Here is a 17,870-nt window from a genome sequence, read left to right on the forward strand (position 1 = left end):
AAAGTCTTCTGTCTAATGCCCTTATTTCTCACATCTCTACGCAGGCAATGTGTTAGTAGCTTGAATTACGTAATCTTTGTGCGACTGTAAGAGGTCCTACTTGTGCTTGCAGTTGTCGCGCTTCTGTTTAGCGTGTGTTGAATAGGTCAAACGACCTCTTGCTCTGTCAAAGATGTCTCGGTGCCTGAAATTGTTCAAATTCGCTTTGGGTTCTTCTCAAAGGGCCAACTCCAGGCTCCTGTCTTCTGGACGAGGATTGGGTAGTAGGACTGTAGGACTATTCAGTGAAGGTAAGCCGCTCGCTAACGTTAGTTAGCTAGCTAAAGCACTGCAGTTATATGAGCTAACTAACGTTAGCGTGCTTAGCCTAACGTTATATTACACAAGATCACTCCCTGTCATATGCAACATGAACGTGTCGACGGCTGTGGAATGCGGTGTTTATTGACATGTGTCTAACTAGCCATCCTACTATTTTTGTTTGAGCTAGCTAGCATATTTTGATATTTGGCATCTGGTGAATGAATTACATATGTGACCAGACCATTGTATATAAATATGGGGACAGTTGCATGTCTTCCCCGTACCGCAGCACAGACGACCAGAATCTTTACCAAGGATGTATCCTTGGCCTAACCTACAACTTCATTGTAAACTTGCATTCATGTTGCATCAGATAAATCCAAGGCAAGGACACTCAATGCGTTTGAATATTCAATATGATGATTGCATGACCTCACACCCCACCTATCCCCTCCTGTCAACAGATGCCCATATCAGTCAGCAGCAGAAACAATGGTCCAGAAACGGCATGTGGAACCCCAGCCATCCAGGCCTCGGTCTCACCCAGTCTTCCTACTACAGCACCAAGGAAGCTGAGAAAGTCCCTCTGGATACAGACAAGGTTCTAGAAGCTGAGAAAGCTCCTGCGACTGAGAAGGTTGAAGAAGTAGAGAATATTCAAGAGGCAGAGGATAAAGATCCTGAAGAACCCCTGCACACAATCATCCAAGACACAGAGAATGTCCGAGGTGATATGTTTTCTGACCTCCGACCTGTTAGCTAACATTCTCAGTTCTGGGCTTTAACAATTGAAACTCTAGTATTATGCTTTGGCAACATTAATGGACACTGGATAGTTTGTGCTGCTTATGATATACTTTAGTCCACATCTACTGTCCTTATTAGCATGCAAAGCTAAGGAAGTTAACAGTTTTCAATCTGATTTGTCCAGGCACCTTTTCCAAGCATGAGTTCCAGGCTGAGACCAAGAAACTCTTGGACATTGTTGCTAGATCTCTGTACTCTGAGAAGGAGGTGAGTGATGGTCTGACAGGTCACAGCAACTTGAGAACTGATTGAATGTATATAAATGACTAACTGATGGACCAGTGATAATGTGCTTGCTGTATCTAGCTAGGTATTTCAGGAACCTTACGCTAAGATATTGTGTTTTTAACCTTTTCCACCCTGGCCCATTGCTCAGGTGTTCATCCGTGAGCTGATCTCCAATGGCAGCGACGCCCTGGAGAAGTTGCGCCACAAGCTGATAACGGGAGGGGGTGACACGGCCCCCATGGAGATCCACCTACAGACGGACCAGGCCAAGGGCACCTTCACCATCCAGGTAGGGTGGCTGTGGTAACTGGTAACATGCTTTTAAGAGTTTAATTAAATTTGTATCCTATCTTAGAATTATTTTCGTCATGAATCATTGTGAAATGGTAATTTGATCACTTAAAATGCACATAATCACTGTTAGATCAGCCTATTTATCAAAATATACCTTCCTCTTTCAGGACACAGGAGTTGGGATGAACCAAGAGGAGCTGGTGGCCAACCTGGGGACTATTGCTCGCTCTGGATCCAAGGTAAACCTAGCTCCCTTTATCTTTGTTACATCTCTTACATTTCCCCGTTATCTGCCTTCCCATTTTTTTAATGTTTTAATTCCAATGACTTGAGGAATATTCAAAAAATCTATTATAGGGCTGTGACAATACCAGTATCACAATATTCTTTCCATGGCAAAAATGAAAACACAAAGCAGGCAACTCTTTGGTCCTTTTAAAAACCTGCTGTATGTAAAATATTGTGCCATAGCTTGGAAAATAATGACATGACTCAGGATGACAGCGTAATGATGTTTGTTTCCAACAGTAGGGCTGTTTTCATTAAAAAATGAAATACAATTTATGGATTGTTTCTTTGCCACGTTACTAACGAGTGGTCACCATCTCTGTAATGACATACTGGTATCGTCCCGCCCCACATTTATCATTATCTACAATCTCATTCAATTACAATGTCAGGGCCTAAGCTTTCTCCTTTCATCAATTTGCTCACTTTTGTTGCTGTCTCTTTTCCTTTCAATTCACATTTTACCCCTGCTTCCTCTTTCTATCCCCCATCCCTCCTCCCTAGGCTTTCCTGGACGCCCTGCAGAGCCAGGCGGAGGCCAGCAGCTCCATCATTGGTCAGTTTGGCGTGGGTTTCTACTCGGCCTTCATGGTGGCTGACCGTGTGGACGTCTACTCCCAGTCAGCCGAGCCTAGCAGCCCCGCATACAAGTGGTCCTCTGATGGGTAGGAGAGGAGGGAGGGATGGAGAGGGGAGGAATTTGATTAGTGTGAAAAGAGGAAGGGATGGTGAGAAAGAGGAGGATGAAGAGGGAGAGAGAAGGGATGGAGAGGTGACAGGTAGGTCGATGGATTGTGCGAGAATAGGGCGTGATAGCGAGGTTTGTCTTAGTAACACATTTGAATATGTTTGATGTAAAAGATACGCACCACAGTGTGTGATCTCTGCTCCCCAGGTCTGGAGTGTTTGAGATAGCTGAGGCAAGTGGGGTCAGACCAGGCACTAAGATAGTGCTGCACCTCAAGGATGACTGCAAGGAGTTCTCTGCTGAGGACAGAGTCAAAGGTATGGACCATACAAGACCCCTTTGATAACTGTACTGTCTTTTATAGACATTCCACATGCGTAGTAGACATTCCACATGCATAAACGTTCCTGTCAGATTAATGTCAGTCTCTGTAAGCCTTGGAGGCTTGCTGCTTGTCCAGGCAGGACTAACATATGTCATGTTGTTGCAGAGGTGGTGACCAAATACAGCAACTTTGTCAGTTTCCCCATCTTCCTGAACGGACGACGACTCAACACTCTCCAGGTGAGCACCTGGCCCACTCTTCTGGTTCTATCGACTTCTTACAGGGCTGAGATGGACCACAGCGATTGATTTTCATTGGACCACTCTGATTGTTATGGCTTATGTACTTCATGGGGTTGTTAGTGTGGATTACTTGAATTGCTGGACTTATCGATTAAGTGGCGTCCACATGGATTCTAATAGAGGGAATCAACTTATCAGGAAGGGAAACAAAGGCAAGAGACAAACTGATTGATACATTAATTGGCCCTGACAACTTATTGGTTTTGAAGACTTGTGTTGGACTGATTCCCAGTTATTAGTCCTATATTGGAGTGGAGTGTGTGTCTGCCTGCCTGCATGCTCTGTGTGTAACAGTGTATCCATCCGGTATATTAACGTCCCTCCCCAGGCCCTGTGGATGATGGAACCCAAGTCCATCAGTGAGTGGCAGCACGAGGAGTTCTACCGTTACGTGGCTCAGTCGTACGACAAGCCCCGTTACACACTGCACTACCGCGCTGACGCCCCTGTCAACATCCGCTCCATCTTCTACGTCCCAGACGTGGTGAGGAGAGGGGGGGGTTGGGAGCAGAGGGCTAGGATGGGCTGGGGAGTGGGGGTAGGAGGCACTGAGGGGTAGGGGGCACTTGGGCACCAAGGGTGTGACTGGGGAGAGGAAGGGAGCAAAGATACTTGTTGAGGAAAAGAGAAACTAATAAGTGATAAATGAGATCTTTCTGAGGTCAAGGCTCGGTGACATAATGAACACCACAGTTGTAAATGTTGACGTCTCGGTATGTTCATGACTGCCTGTAATATTACCGTGTCAATGTGTGAGCAGAAGCCATCCATGTTTGACGTGAGCAGAGAGATGGGCTCCAGCGTGGCTCTGTACAGCAGGAAGGTTCTCATCCAGACCAAGGCCACTGAAATCCTGCCCAAGTGGCTACGCTTCCTTAGAGGTCAGTCTTTACTCAGTACCTCCTCAGCTGTGCCCATCTTAACGTCTCCCTTCATCTTTCCCCTCACATCTGCCCTCTGGTGTGTTTCCTTGTCTGTCTTTCTGGATCCTGTGTTGATTGTAAATGCTAGTGTTACAGTATAAGTGTTTATGTATTTGTGTATACAGGTGTGGTGGACAGTGAGGATATCCCATTGAACCTGAGCAGAGAGCTGCTGCAGGAGAGCACCCTCATCAGGTGAGACTGGAGCCCTACAACATCAGCTCTTTCCAGACAATGACCCTCCTATTGCTAGTCTGTAGGTCATCACCCCTCTTCAGTACAGCGTCTTTCTACTCCTGCTCCCTTACATCCATGGCTCTCTCACTCCCTTTTATTCTCTCATGATCTCTGCTTCTCTCCCTCTTTCATGCTTTCCATCTCTCTGTCTGTCTCTGTCTCTCTCTCTCTCTGTCTCTCTCTGTCTCTCTCTCTCTCTCTCTCTGTCTCTGTCTCTCTCTCTGTCTCTCTCTCTCTCTCTCTCTGTCTCTGTCTCTCTCTACAGGAAGCTGAGGGATGTGCTACAGCAGCGTATCATCAAGTTCCTGATGGACCAGAGTAAGAAGGAACCTGAGAAGTACGCCAAGTTCTTTGAGGACTACGGCCTGTTCATCAGGGAGGGTATCGTCACCACGCAGGAGCAGGACGTCAGGGTGAGACTGGGACAGGGGAGAGCAGGACGTCAGGGTGAGACTGGGGGGCTGGGACAGGGGAGAGCAGGACGTCAGGGTGAGACTGGGGGGCTGGGACGGGAGAGCAGGACGTCAGGGTGAGACTGGGACAGGGGAGAGCAGGACGTCAGGGTGAGACTGGGGGGCTGGGACAGGGGAGAGCAGGACGTCAGGGTGAGACTGGGGGGCTGGGACAGGGGAGACCAGGACGTCAGGGTGAGACTGGGGGGCTGGGACAGGGGAGAGCAGGAAGTCAGGGTGAGACTGGGGGGCTGGGACAGGGGAGAGCAGGACGTCAGGGTGAGACTGGGGGGCTGGGACAGGGGAGAGCAGGACGTCAGGGTGAGACTGGGGGGCTGGGACAGGGGAGAGCAGGACGTCAGGGTGAGACTGGGGGGCTGGGACAGGGGAGAGCAGGACGTCAGGGTGAGACTGGGACAGGGGAGAGCAGGACGTCAGGGTGAGACTGGGACAGGGGAGAGCAGGACGTCAGGGTGAGACTGGGGGGCTGGGACAGGGGAGAGCAGGACGTCAGGGTGAGACTGGGGGGCTGGGACAGGGGAGAGCAGGACGTCAGGGTGAGACTGGGGGGCTGGGACAGGGGAGAGCAGGACGTCAGGGTGAGACTGGGGGGCTGGGACAGGGGAGAGCAGGACGTCAGGGTGAGGCTGGGGGGCTGGGACAGAGGAGAGCAGGAAGTCAGGGTGAGGCTGGGGGGCTGGGACAGGGGAGAGCAGGATGTCAGGGTGAGGCTGGGGGGCTGGGACAGGGGAGAGCAGGACGTCAGGGTGAGACTGGGACAGGGGAGAGCAGGACGTCAGGGTGAGACTGGGACAGGGGAGAGCAGGACGTCAGGGTGAGACTGGGACAGGGGAGAGCAGGACGTCAGGGTGAGACTGGGGGGCTGGGACAGGGGAGAGCAGGACGTCAGGGTGAGACTGGGGGGCTGGGACAGGGGAGAGCAGGACGTCAGGGTGAGGCTGGGGGGCTGGGACAGGGGAGAGCAGGAAGTCAGGGTGAGACTGGGGGGCTGGGACAGGGGAGAGCAGGACGTCAGGGTGAGACTGGGGGGCTGGGACAGGGGAGAGCAGGACGTCAGGGTGAGGCTGGGGGGCTGGGACAGGGGAGAGCAGGAAGTCAGGGTGAGGCTGGGACAGGGGAGAGCAGGACGTCAGGGTGAGACTGGGGGGCTGGGACAGAGGAGAGCAGGAAGTCAGGGTGAGGCTGGGGGGCTGGGACAGGGGAGAGCAGGAAGTCAGGGTGAGGCTGGGGGGCTGGGACAGAGGAGAGCAGGAAGTCAGGGTGAGACTAGGGGGCTGGGACAGGGGGGAGCAGGACGTCAGGGTGAGGCTGGGACAGGGGAGAGCAGGACGTCAGGGTGAGGCTGGGGGGCTGGGACAGAGGAGAGCAGGAAGTCAGGGTGAGACTAGGGGGCTGGGACAGGGGGGAGCAGGACGTCAGGGTGAGACTGGGGGGCTGGGACAGGGGAGAGCAGGACGTCAGGGTGAGGCTGGGACAGGGGAGAGCAGGACGTCAGGGTGAGGCTGGGGGGCTGGGACAGAGGAGAGCAGGAAGTCAGGGTGAGGCTGGGGGGCTGGGACAGGGGAGAGCAGGACGTCAGGGTGAGGCTGGGACAGGGGAGAGCAGGAAGTCAGGGTGAGACTAGGGGGCTGGGACAGGGGGGAGCAGGACGTCAGGGTGAGACTGGGGGGCTGGGACAGGGGAGAGCAGGACGTCAGGGTGAGACTGGGGGGCTGGGACAGGGTGTGGCAGGGAGTTAGGGTGAGACTAGGGGGCTGGGACATGGGATGGCAGGGAGTCGGGGTGCGACTGGGACAGGGAACAGCTGGGGTGGAGGAATGGAGGTGTGAAGAATGGAAAAAATGGTTTGCATGTAGGTTTTTTGGGAGAAGGGAGCAAGAGGATCATGTCCTAGGAATCAGAAATGTGAATTATGTCAGTCATGTGCCACACTCATTATCACTCAGTCTTCTCTTGTCCTTTCTGTCTCTCTCGCTCTGTGTACAGGAGGACATCGGCAAGCTGTTGAGGTTTGAGTCTTCGGCGCTACCCGCGGGCCAGCAGACCAACCTGAAGGAGTACGGCTCCCGTATGAAGGCCGGGACACGTAACATCTACTACCTGTGTGCCCCAAACCGACACCTGGCTGAACACTCGCCCTACTTTGAGGCCATGAAGCAGAAAGACATGGAGGTGAGTTGTTTTCAGATGGCCTGCTACCAGATCTGTTGGCTGGCTTGCTAACTCCTATGAGCATTGTCATGTCAAACAACGACCATAGATCTGGGACCAGGCTAGTTTTCAGATGGGAATATAAGACAGAAGTGATGGTGGGAGTATAGATGTCTGTCACTTCATCAGTGGTGGGCAGGTTTTCATCACTACTCCCTCGAGCTGTTGTCAGTGTCTTAACTTTTTCCTTCTCTCCTTTTCTTTGTCTCCAGGTGCTGTTCTGTTATGAGCAGTTTGACGAGCTCACCCTGCTGCACCTCAGAGAGTTTGACAGGAAGAAGCTGATCTCTGTGGAAACAGACATTGTGGTGGACCACTACAAGGAGGAGAAGTACCAGGACAGCAAGCCAGGTAAGACCCATCTCCCTCTCTGACCATGTCACTGAATGCTGTGTGAAGTTAGATTCATTTCAGGGGAAATCCTCACATTGTCACCTGATCATGCATGGATATCAATAACCAGGTTTCTGGCCAACCTTTTTATGCGAGTAAAGTTCGTCGGATAAAAGATGTCATGACAGGCCTGAGAAAAACAGCTCATTTGTGGTAAACTTTCCAAATGTCGACAAATCTAAATATGATGGACAATGTGGGATATGTTTGTGTCTAAAATTAATTATGCGAGAAATGCCAGTGGATACGCTTTTATGTGTAAGTATTGTGTGGTCCTCACTAGGACTGGGGAAACCATGCAGTTTATTAGGCTACAGATGAAAGTTATGAACTTCAGAGTGGTGAAAGTGCACAGTGATGAGTTTGATGCTCCTTTCCAATAAATATCCAGGGTCGTCTTCTGGTGACATGTTGATCGACGCTTGGCTGCCTTTTGTCCGTAATAATCTCATGTAGGCTATACCAGCACTGTATCTGTTGGCTGGAGCGCCCTGCCAACACCAGAGTGGACACTCTCTATTTAATACATGTTGTGAGAGAACCATCAGTAGTGTTGAAAATGCAATAGAAAACCATTTAACTTGTATTTTTTATTCAGTAAAAACTGCAAAAGGTATTTTATGTACATTGTCATCACGCACAGCCTTTTCTTTATTTAACTAGGCAAGTCAGTTAAGAACAAATTCTTATTTACAATGGCGGCCTAGGAACAGTGGGTTAACTGCCTTGTTCAGGGGCAGAACGACAGATTTTTACCTTGTCAGCTCGGGGATTCAATCTTGCAACCTTTTGGTTACTAGTCCAACGCTCTGACCACTAGGCTACCTGCCACCTTTATCCCCAACAAGTGACTTTGATGAAAACATATCTCTGGTGGGAAAATGCACAGGTTTTTATGCAGATTTTATGAATATTCCCATGAAAATCTGTCGCCAATTGGATGGGAGACGAAGTGAAATTTACCCCTTAGCCTCCAACCACAGAGCTAATCTAGGAGTTAACCTAGCTTCAGACAGTAATATGAAGTACTCTAAAACTAACTCAGTGCTCTCTCCTGTGTCTATAGCCTCTGAACGTCTGACAGAGGAGCAGGCTGAGGACCTGATCTCCTGGATGAGGAACAATCTGGGAAACAGAGTCACCAACATCAAGGTACTGTTACCCTACCATCACTATCTACACTAGTCACCAACATCAAGGTACTGTTACCCTACCATCACTATCTACACTAGTCTACCAACATCAGGGTACTGTTACCCTACCATCACTATCTACACTAGTCTACCAACATCAGGGTACTGTTACCCTACCATCACTATCTACACTAGTCTACCAACATCAAGGTACTGTTACCCTACCATCACTATCTACACTAGTCTACCAACATCAGGGTACTGTTACCCTACCATCACTATCTACACTAGTCTACCAACATCAGGGTACTGTTACCCTACCATCACTATCTACACTAGTCTACCAACATCAAGGTACTGTTACCCTACCATCACTATCTACACTAGTCACCAACATCAGGGTACTGTTACCCTACCATCACTATCTACACTAGTCTACCAACATCAGGGTACTGTTACCCTACCATCACTATCTACACTAGTCTACCAACATCAGGGTACTGTTACCCTACCATCACTATCTACACTAGTCACCAACATCAGGGTACTGTTACCCTACCATCACTATCTACACTAGTCTACCAACATCAGGGTACTGTTACCCTACCATCACTATCTACACTAGTCTACCAACATCAGGGTACTGTTACCCTACCATCACTATCTACACTAGTCTACCAACATCAAGGTACTGTTACCCTACCATCACTATCTACACTAGTCACCAACATCAGGGTACTGTTACCCTACCATCACTATCTACACTAGTCTACCAACATCAGGGTACTGTTACCCTACCATCACTATCTACACTAGTCTACCAACATCAGGGTACTGTTACCCTACCATCACTATCTACACTAGTCTACCAACATCAGGGTACTGTTACCCTACCATCACTATCTACACTAGTCTACCAACATCAGGGTACTGTTACCCTACCATCACTATCTACACTAGTCACCAACATCAGGGTACTGTTACCCTACCATCACTATCTACACTAGTCTACCAACATCAAGGTACTGTTACCCTACCATCACTATCTACACTAGTCTACCAACATCAGGGTTCTGTTACCCTACCATCACTATCTACACTAGTCTACCAACATCAGGGTACTGTTACCCTACCATCACTATCTACACTAGTCACCAACATCAGGGTACTGTTACCCTACCATCACTATCTACACTAGTCTACCAACATCAAGGTACTGTTACCCTACCATCACTATCTACACTAGTCTACCAACATCAAGGTACTGTTACCCTACCATCACTATCTACACTAGTCACCAACATCAAGGTACTGTTACCCTACCTACCATCACTATCTACACTAGTCACCAACATCAAGGTCCTGTTACCCTACCATCACTATCTACACTAGTCACCAACATCAGGGTACTGTTACCCTACTATCACTATCTACACTAGTCACCAACATCAAGGTACTGTTACCCTACCATCACTATCTACACTAGTCACCAACATCAGGGTACTGTTACCCTACCATCACTATCTACACTAGTCTACCAACATCAGGGTACTGTTACCCTACCATCACTATCTACACTAGTCTACCAACATCAGGGTACTGTTACCCTACCATCACTATCTACACTAGTCTACCAACATCAGGGTACTGTTACCCTACCTACCATCACTATCTACACTAATCACCAACATCAAGGTACTGTTACCCTACCTACCATCACTATCTACACTAGTCTACCAACATCAAGGTCCTGTTATCCTACCATCACTATCTACACTAGTCACCAACATCAGGGTACTGTTACCCTACCATCACTATCTACACTAGTCTACCAACATCAGGGTACTGTTACCCTACCATCACTATCTACACTAGTCTACCAACATCAGGGTACTGTTACCCTACCATCACTATCTACACTAGTCTACCAACATCAGGGTACTGTTACCCTACCATCACTATCTACACTAGTCTACCAACATCAGGGTACTGTTACCCTACCATCACTATCTACACTAGTCACCAACATCAGGGTACTGTTACCCTACCATCACTATCTACACTAGTCTACCAACATCAAGGTACTGTTACCCTACCATCACTATCTACACTAGTCTACCAACATCAGGGTTCTGTTACCCTACCATCACTATCTACACTAGTCTACCAACATCAGGGTACTGTTACCCTACCATCACTATCTACACTAGTCTACCAACATCAGGGTACTGTTACCCTACCATCACTATCTACACTAGTCACCAACATCAGGGTACTGTTACCCTACCATCACTATCTACACTAGTCTACCAACATCAGGGTACTGTTACCCTACCATCACTATCTACACTAGTCTACCAACATCAGGGTACTGTTACCCTACCATCACTATCTACACTAGTCTACCAACATCAGGGTACTGTTACCCTACCATCACTATCTACACTAGTCTACCAACATCAGGGTACTGTTACCCTACCATCACTATCTACACTAGTCTACCAACATCAGGGTACTGTTACCCTACCATCACTATCTACACTAGTCACCAACATCAGGGTACTGTTACCCTACCATCACTATCTACACTAGTCACCAACATCAGGGTACTGTTATCCTACCATCACTATCTACACTAGTCACCAACATCAGGGTACTGTTACCCTACCTACCATCACTATCTACACTAGTCACCAACATCAGGGTACTGTTACCCTACCTACCATCACTATCTACACTAGTCACCAACATCAGGGTACTGTTACCCTACCATCACTATCTACACTAGTCACCAACATCAAGGTACTGTTACCCTACCTACCATCACTATCTACACTAGTCACCAACATCAAGGTACTGTTACCCTACCTACCATCACTATCTACACTAGTCACCAACATCAAGGTCCTGTTACCCTACCATCACTATCTACACTAGTCACCAACATCAGGGTACTGTTACCCTACCATCACTATCTACACTAGTCTACCAACATCAGGGTACTGTTACCCTACCATCACTATCTACACTAGTCTACCAACATCAGGGTACTGTTACCCTACCATCACTATCTACACTAGTCTACCAACATCAGGGTACTGTTACCCTACCATCACTATCTACACTAGTCTACCAACATCAGGGTACTGTTACCCTACCATCACTATCTACACTAGTCTACCAACATCAGGGTACTGTTACCCTACCATCACTATCTACACTAGTCACCAACATCAGGGTACTGTTACCCTACCATCACTATCTACACTAGTCACCAACATCAGGGTACTGTTACCCTACCATCACTATCTACACTAGTCACCAACATCAGGGTACTGTTACCCTACCTACCATCACTATCTACACTAGTCACCAACATCAGGGTACTGTTACCCTACCTACCATCACTATCTACACTAGTCACCAACATCAGGGTACTGTTACCCTACCATCACTATCTACACTAGTCACCAACATCAAGGTACTGTTACCCTACCTACCATCACTATCTACACTAGTCACCAACATCAAGGTACTGTTACCCTACCTACCATCACTATCTACACTAGTCTACCAACATCAGGGTACTGTTACCCTACCATCACTATCTACACTAGTCACCAACATCAAGGTCCTGTTACCCTACCATCACTATCTACACTAGTCACCAACATCAGGGTACTGTTACCCTACTATCACTATCTACACTAGTCACCAACATCAAGGTACTGTTACCCTACCATCACTATCTACACTAGTCTACCAACATCAGGGTACTGTTACCCTACCATCACTATCTACACTAGTCTACCAACATCAGGGTACTGTTACCCTACCATCACTATCTACACTAGTCTACCAACATCAGGGTACTGTTACCCTACCATCACTATCTACACTAGTCTACCAACATCAGGGTACTGTTACCCTACCATCACTATCTACACTAGTCTACCAACATCAGGGTACTGTTACCCTACCATCACTATCTACACTAGTCTACCAACATCAGGGTACTGTTACCCTACCATCACTATCTACACTAGTCTACCAACATCAGGGTACTGTTACCCTACCATCACTATCTACACTAGTCACCAACATCAGGGTACTGTTACCCTACCATCACTATCTACACTAGTCTACCAACATCAGGGTACTGTTACCCTACCATCACTATCTACACTAGTCACCAACATCAAGGTACTGTTACCCTACCATCACTATCTACACTAGTCTACCAACATCAAGGTACTGTTACCCTACCATCACTATCTACACTAGTCTACCAACATCAGGGTACTGTTACCCTACCATCACTATCTACACTAGTCACCAACATCAGGGTACTGTTACCCTACCATCACTATCTACACTAGTCACCAACATCAGGGTACTGTTACCCTACCATCACTATCTACACTAGTCACCAACATCAGGGTACTGTTACCCTACCATCACTATCTACACTAGTCACCAACATCAGGGTACTGTTACCCTACCATCACTATCTACACTAGTCTACCAACATCAGGGTACTGTTACCCTACCATCACTATCTACACTAGTCTACCAACATCAGGGTACTGTTACCCTACCTACCATCACTATCTACACTAGTCACCAACATCAAGGTAATGTTATCCTACCATCACTATCTACACTAGTCTACCAACATCAGGGTACTGTTACCCTACCATCACTATCTACACTAGTCTACCAACATCAGGGTACTGTTACCCTACCTACCATCACTATCTACACTAGTCACCAACATCAGGGTACTGTTACCCTACCATCACTATCTACACTAGTCACCAACATCAAGGTAATGTTATCCTACCATCACTATCTACACTAGTCTACCTGTACCATGATCACTATAACCCAGTAGGGAATGGTCCAGGGCCTCTTCCGTGGTCTTGTGTGACTGACTTGATCCAGCCTATATATACAGTAACTACTGGCTAACTGGACTTTGATACTGTATGTAAGAATCAGTCAATTTGTAAGGTTTCCTTTGTTTGTCTGACTGCTCATTCTTCACCTTTGACCCCCTGACCTCCAGGTGACCCCTCGTCTGGACACCCACCCAGCCATGATCACGGTGCTGGAGATGGGTGCCGCACGCCACTTCCTGCGTACCCAGCAGATGGCCCGCAGCACAGAGGAGAGGGCCCAGATACTACAGCCCACCCTGGAGATCAACGCTGGGTACAGGAGGGGGAGGGATGGAGGGGAGAGGGATCTCTAAATCAAGGCGTTTTATGTGCAAATCCATACGTTTTTTAAATTTTATTTGTCACATGCACAAGTGAAATGCTTAACTTGTAAGCCCTTCCCAACAACGCAGTATTCAATGTCAAAATAGTATTGTGTTGATTTGTGCTTGTCTCCTGCTCTCCCTTTCCTCTGTAGTCATGACCTCATCAAGAAGATGCACTCACTGAAGGAGTCCGACTCTGCACTCGCACAACTGCTGCTAGAGCAGGTAGAGTACACTGTCCTGGATCACACTGTCCTGGATCACACTGTCCTGGATCACGCTGTCCTGGATCACACTCCCTACACTTTGGGGTCTGAAGGCGTATTAGGCTGAGACCAGGGTTTGGGCCCATTCCATTTACAATGTAATTTCAGTTTACTTCCTGAATTGTACTGAATTGAAATGGAATTTACCCTCAACACTAGTTGAGAGACAAACATTATCAGCATTTTTAAAAAACATGGTAGTTAGATTCTCTGGAAATGGGGCTCTTTGGGACATTCATAGTTCTCTGAGCTTAATGGAAATCTGTTTCACTCTCATACCTGTTGTGTTCCGACTCCTAGATGTCAAACTAAGATGAAGCCTTTAGACGGTGGTATTATATCTGTCTTGCATGTGTCTCTAACCCGTGCCCCTTCTCATCCTTGACCTCAAGATCTACGACAACGCCATGATCGCAGCGGGCCTCAACGACGACCCCCGACCCATGATCGCCCGCCTCAACGACCTGCTGACCAGAGCGCTGGAGAAACACTGAGACGCAGAGACGTCACGGCCGTCACCTGTAGGGCCTATAGACACTACAGTCACTGCCTGGTTCAATTCCCCATCTCCCCAACTGTCCTACTGGTCAGGTCACTGTAGGCCCTACATAGACATGTGACCTGGCTCTACATGCTGCAGATACTACCCCCATCAACAACACACTGCTCTGGTGGCCTTTCCACATTCAGGCCTGCCCATCTATACCCCAGAAAAGTCCCTTCAGTACCAACGGACTGTTCGAGGAGAGCAGGGAGGCTTTGGCCTGCTCTGAGACCTGAAAATGGAGTAGACGGACACGACTCAAGCTGTGGATTTGTGTGTTGCTCCGACTCTCCAGCAGTGGTTATTCATGTTGTGTGTGTGATGACCGAGATATTTATAAGACTGTGCCATGAGCAGAGTGGAAACCCCAGATCTGAAGAATGGGTTAGGGCTTTGTAAAGGAAGTCTTATTGACATTGGGACTGGTGTAATAATTGTACACATTTCCATGACGTGCATACTTCCTACATGACCGTTCAATACAATGTTACTGTTGGCCCTCTTTTATTTCTTCCTATTTGACTTTTTGTCACCTTGATTTGGGTTCCTATTATTTGAGCCATAGATTCCTGTCCTTCAGAGAAGAATACTGAAACTGACTGTAAAGACTCATTTTACAATTAGATGTGTTGCTGGGAGAAATTTGTACAAGGTTGTATATTACCATCTGTATGTGGAATTTGACAAATGTCTTAATTCAGTGCTCAAGTTATCCACCCAATATATTTTTTTGTACCTGTTAACAATGGCTGACATCAAAGAATGAGCGCTTCTAATACCCAGATTGTAATGATGATACTGATGTATTGTGAATAAAACACATTTACTGAACCCTGTGGATTGACCTCTATAGAGACCCGTTTATACCTGGTGCTAACATGTGTAATGCGTCCTGTAGTCAGGTACACGGTCTAGCTGGATGTCTCATGTAAACAGATCTGGATTAGGCAACCATTTAAGCCTGGGATTCCATCCATTCCGTATTATAGCACACAACATTTTACAGGTAATTTCTGATTGAGTCACAATCTGCAGAGATTACCGTAAATGCGATATCTTTGGACGAAAATGCCTTTAAAAGCTGAATTTGTGGCTGTCCAGCCTGCTGCTCTATGGAGTGAATGTATCTAAAAATATCACACTCAAATAAGCGGGACCAGGAAAAATAAGACATTTTAATACCATGTGTAGATGAGGCAAAGCTTCATCAGATAGTGATTGGATCTCCACCCTTGCCGAAGCACTTTCTCAAAAAATGCTTCGGCAAGATTAAAACCTGTGACACCTCTTGTTTTTTCACATATTTAAAGGTAGTACACTGAACAAAAATATAAACACATGTAAAGTGTTGGTCCCATGTTTCATGAGCTGAGGTAAAAAAAATCCCAGACATTTTCCATACACACAAAAAGCTTATTTCTTTCAAATTCTGTGCACAAATTTGTTTACATCCTTGTTAGTGAGCATTTCTCCTTTGCCTAGATCAGGGCTGCCCAACCCTCTTCCTGGAGATCTACAGTCCTGAGGGTTTTCAGTCCAACCCTAATTTAACACCTGATTCTACTAATTAGCTGCTCAAAAAGACCTTAACAAGCTGTATCAGATACGCTAAATATAGGGTTGGACTGAAAACCTACAGGACAGTAGATCTCCAGGAAGAGGGTTGGGCAGCCCTGGCCAAGATAATCCAGCCACCTGACAGGTGTAGCATATCAAGAGGCTGATTAAACAGCATGATCAATACACAGATGCACCTTGTGCTGGGGACACAACACAATTCCACAGATGTCTCAAGTTTTGAGGGAGTGTGCAACTGGCATGGTGACTGCAGCAATATCCACCAGAGCTGTTGCCAGAGAATGAAATGTTCATTTCTCTACCATAAACTGTCTCCAATGTCGTTTTATATATTTTGGCAGTACGTCTGACCAGCCTCACAACTGCAGACCACGAGTAACCACGCCAGACCAGGACCTCCACATCTGGCTTTTTCACCCGCGGGATTGTCTGAGGGGGGAAAGAGTGGTGAGGAGTATTTATGTCTGTAATAAATCCCTTTTTGTGGGGACAAACTCATTCTGATTGGCTGGGCCTGGCTCCCCAGTGGGTGGGCCTAGCTGCCAAGTGGGTGGGCCTATGGCTGTACTACTGCCCAGTTATGTGAAATCCATAGATTAGGGCCTAATGAATTTATTTCTTATATGAACTGTAACTCAGTCAAATCTTTTAAATTGTTGCATGTTGCGTTTATATTTTTGTTCAGTGTAGATTAGAAATGTGATTAGTTAAGAATGTTGGGTAAGGTTGGAAAACAAGTCGCTACCAGGATTTGAACTGGTAACCTTGCGAGTCACAACCTGCATTTAACACCCTCCATCCACATCCAACCTACCTTCTTAAAAGCATTTATTTTATCTGACCTTCATCTGTAAACTGGTCATGGCTAGAAGGGATCCAGCTTTTGTCAGAATGTACTTGTCGTTGCAGGTTAAGGAGAATTAGGTTAAGAAAAGGGTTAGGGTTAGCTCAAATGCAAAAAATAAATACAACAAAATTACTTTTGACAAAAGCTGGATCCCATCTAGACATGACCCTGTAAACTCCATCCACTGACATGCCACTCTACACTCTGCCCACTGAGCTTTCATCCAACCAATCAACTTCGTTCTGCCTTTGAGGCGGAGCTTCTCTGAGTACAAAATTGAGGCCAGGCCACCTTGTTGACAAATGTTGTCGAACGTTGCAGATAGAAATATAATTAATTGAGCTGATGTGATTCCTTAGTCTACATGTCAGAGGCATGCTTGTTCTACATAGATAGCCCATTTATATATGAACCCAAAACATTTGGTCCTGCTGAACGTGACCCATGATTCATGTCAGCTTTCTATTGTCTAGTGCTTCTCTGTAATGAGCCTTGTATTGAATCCTGCCCTGAATGATGCAAACTCCTGTGCAGAATTCCAAGGCTCTTTCTCAATTATTCTTTCCTCAGTTCTTTGTGTCCTCTCTCCTCGCCTATTTTAACACCCTCCAACCTGCCTCCACCTCCAGCCTCTCTCCCTGACCCTCCATCCACCTCCAACCTCCCTGCCAGCCTTTATTGTATTTAACTCTCACCTGTAAACTCCACTGACTGACCTGTCACTAAGCTCTTCCCACTAAGCTTTCATTCAACCAATCAGTTCC

The 17,870-nt window shown here is 47.2% G+C and overlaps 1 protein-coding gene across 1 annotated transcript; it reads left to right on the forward strand.

Annotated features, from left to right (window-relative positions):
• Positions 1 to 95: 95 nt before the first annotated feature.
• LOC106606510 (heat shock protein 75 kDa, mitochondrial) lies at positions 96 to 15,512 on the forward strand. The gene is made up of 18 exons (XM_082976364.1): positions 96 to 290; positions 768 to 1,031; positions 1,235 to 1,317; positions 1,487 to 1,627; positions 1,800 to 1,871; positions 2,425 to 2,585; positions 2,816 to 2,925; positions 3,099 to 3,172; positions 3,564 to 3,719; positions 3,996 to 4,116; positions 4,284 to 4,353; positions 4,661 to 4,808; positions 6,855 to 7,040; positions 7,292 to 7,430; positions 8,539 to 8,624; positions 13,674 to 13,819; positions 14,024 to 14,096; positions 14,530 to 15,512. Exons 1-18 carry the CDS (start codon positions 173 to 175, stop codon positions 14,629 to 14,631), a joined length of 2,250 nt encoding a protein of 749 aa, XP_082832490.1. The 5' UTR covers positions 96 to 172; the 3' UTR covers positions 14,632 to 15,512.
• The last annotated feature ends 2,358 nt before the right edge of the window (positions 15,513 to 17,870 follow it).

Source organism: Salmo salar, chromosome 06 (genome assembly GCF_965601325.2).
Source record: "Salmo salar chromosome 06, fSalSal1, whole genome shotgun sequence".
NCBI classification, from domain to species: Eukaryota; Metazoa; Chordata; class Actinopteri; order Salmoniformes; family Salmonidae; genus Salmo; species Salmo salar.

Bases quoted from the DNA above. Each gene is read 5' to 3' on its own strand.
- LOC106606510 (XM_082976364.1), top strand. From the start codon at position 173: ATGTCTCGGTGCCTGAAATTGTTCAAATTCGCTTTGGGTTCTTCTCAA. The intron at 4,117-4,283 runs GTCAGTCTTTAC...TTGTGTATACAG, and splicing joins GTGGCTACGCTTCCTTAGAG to GTGTGGTGGACAGTGAGGAT. The intron at 7,431-8,538 runs GTAAGACCCATC...CTGTGTCTATAG, and splicing joins GTACCAGGACAGCAAGCCAG to CCTCTGAACGTCTGACAGAG.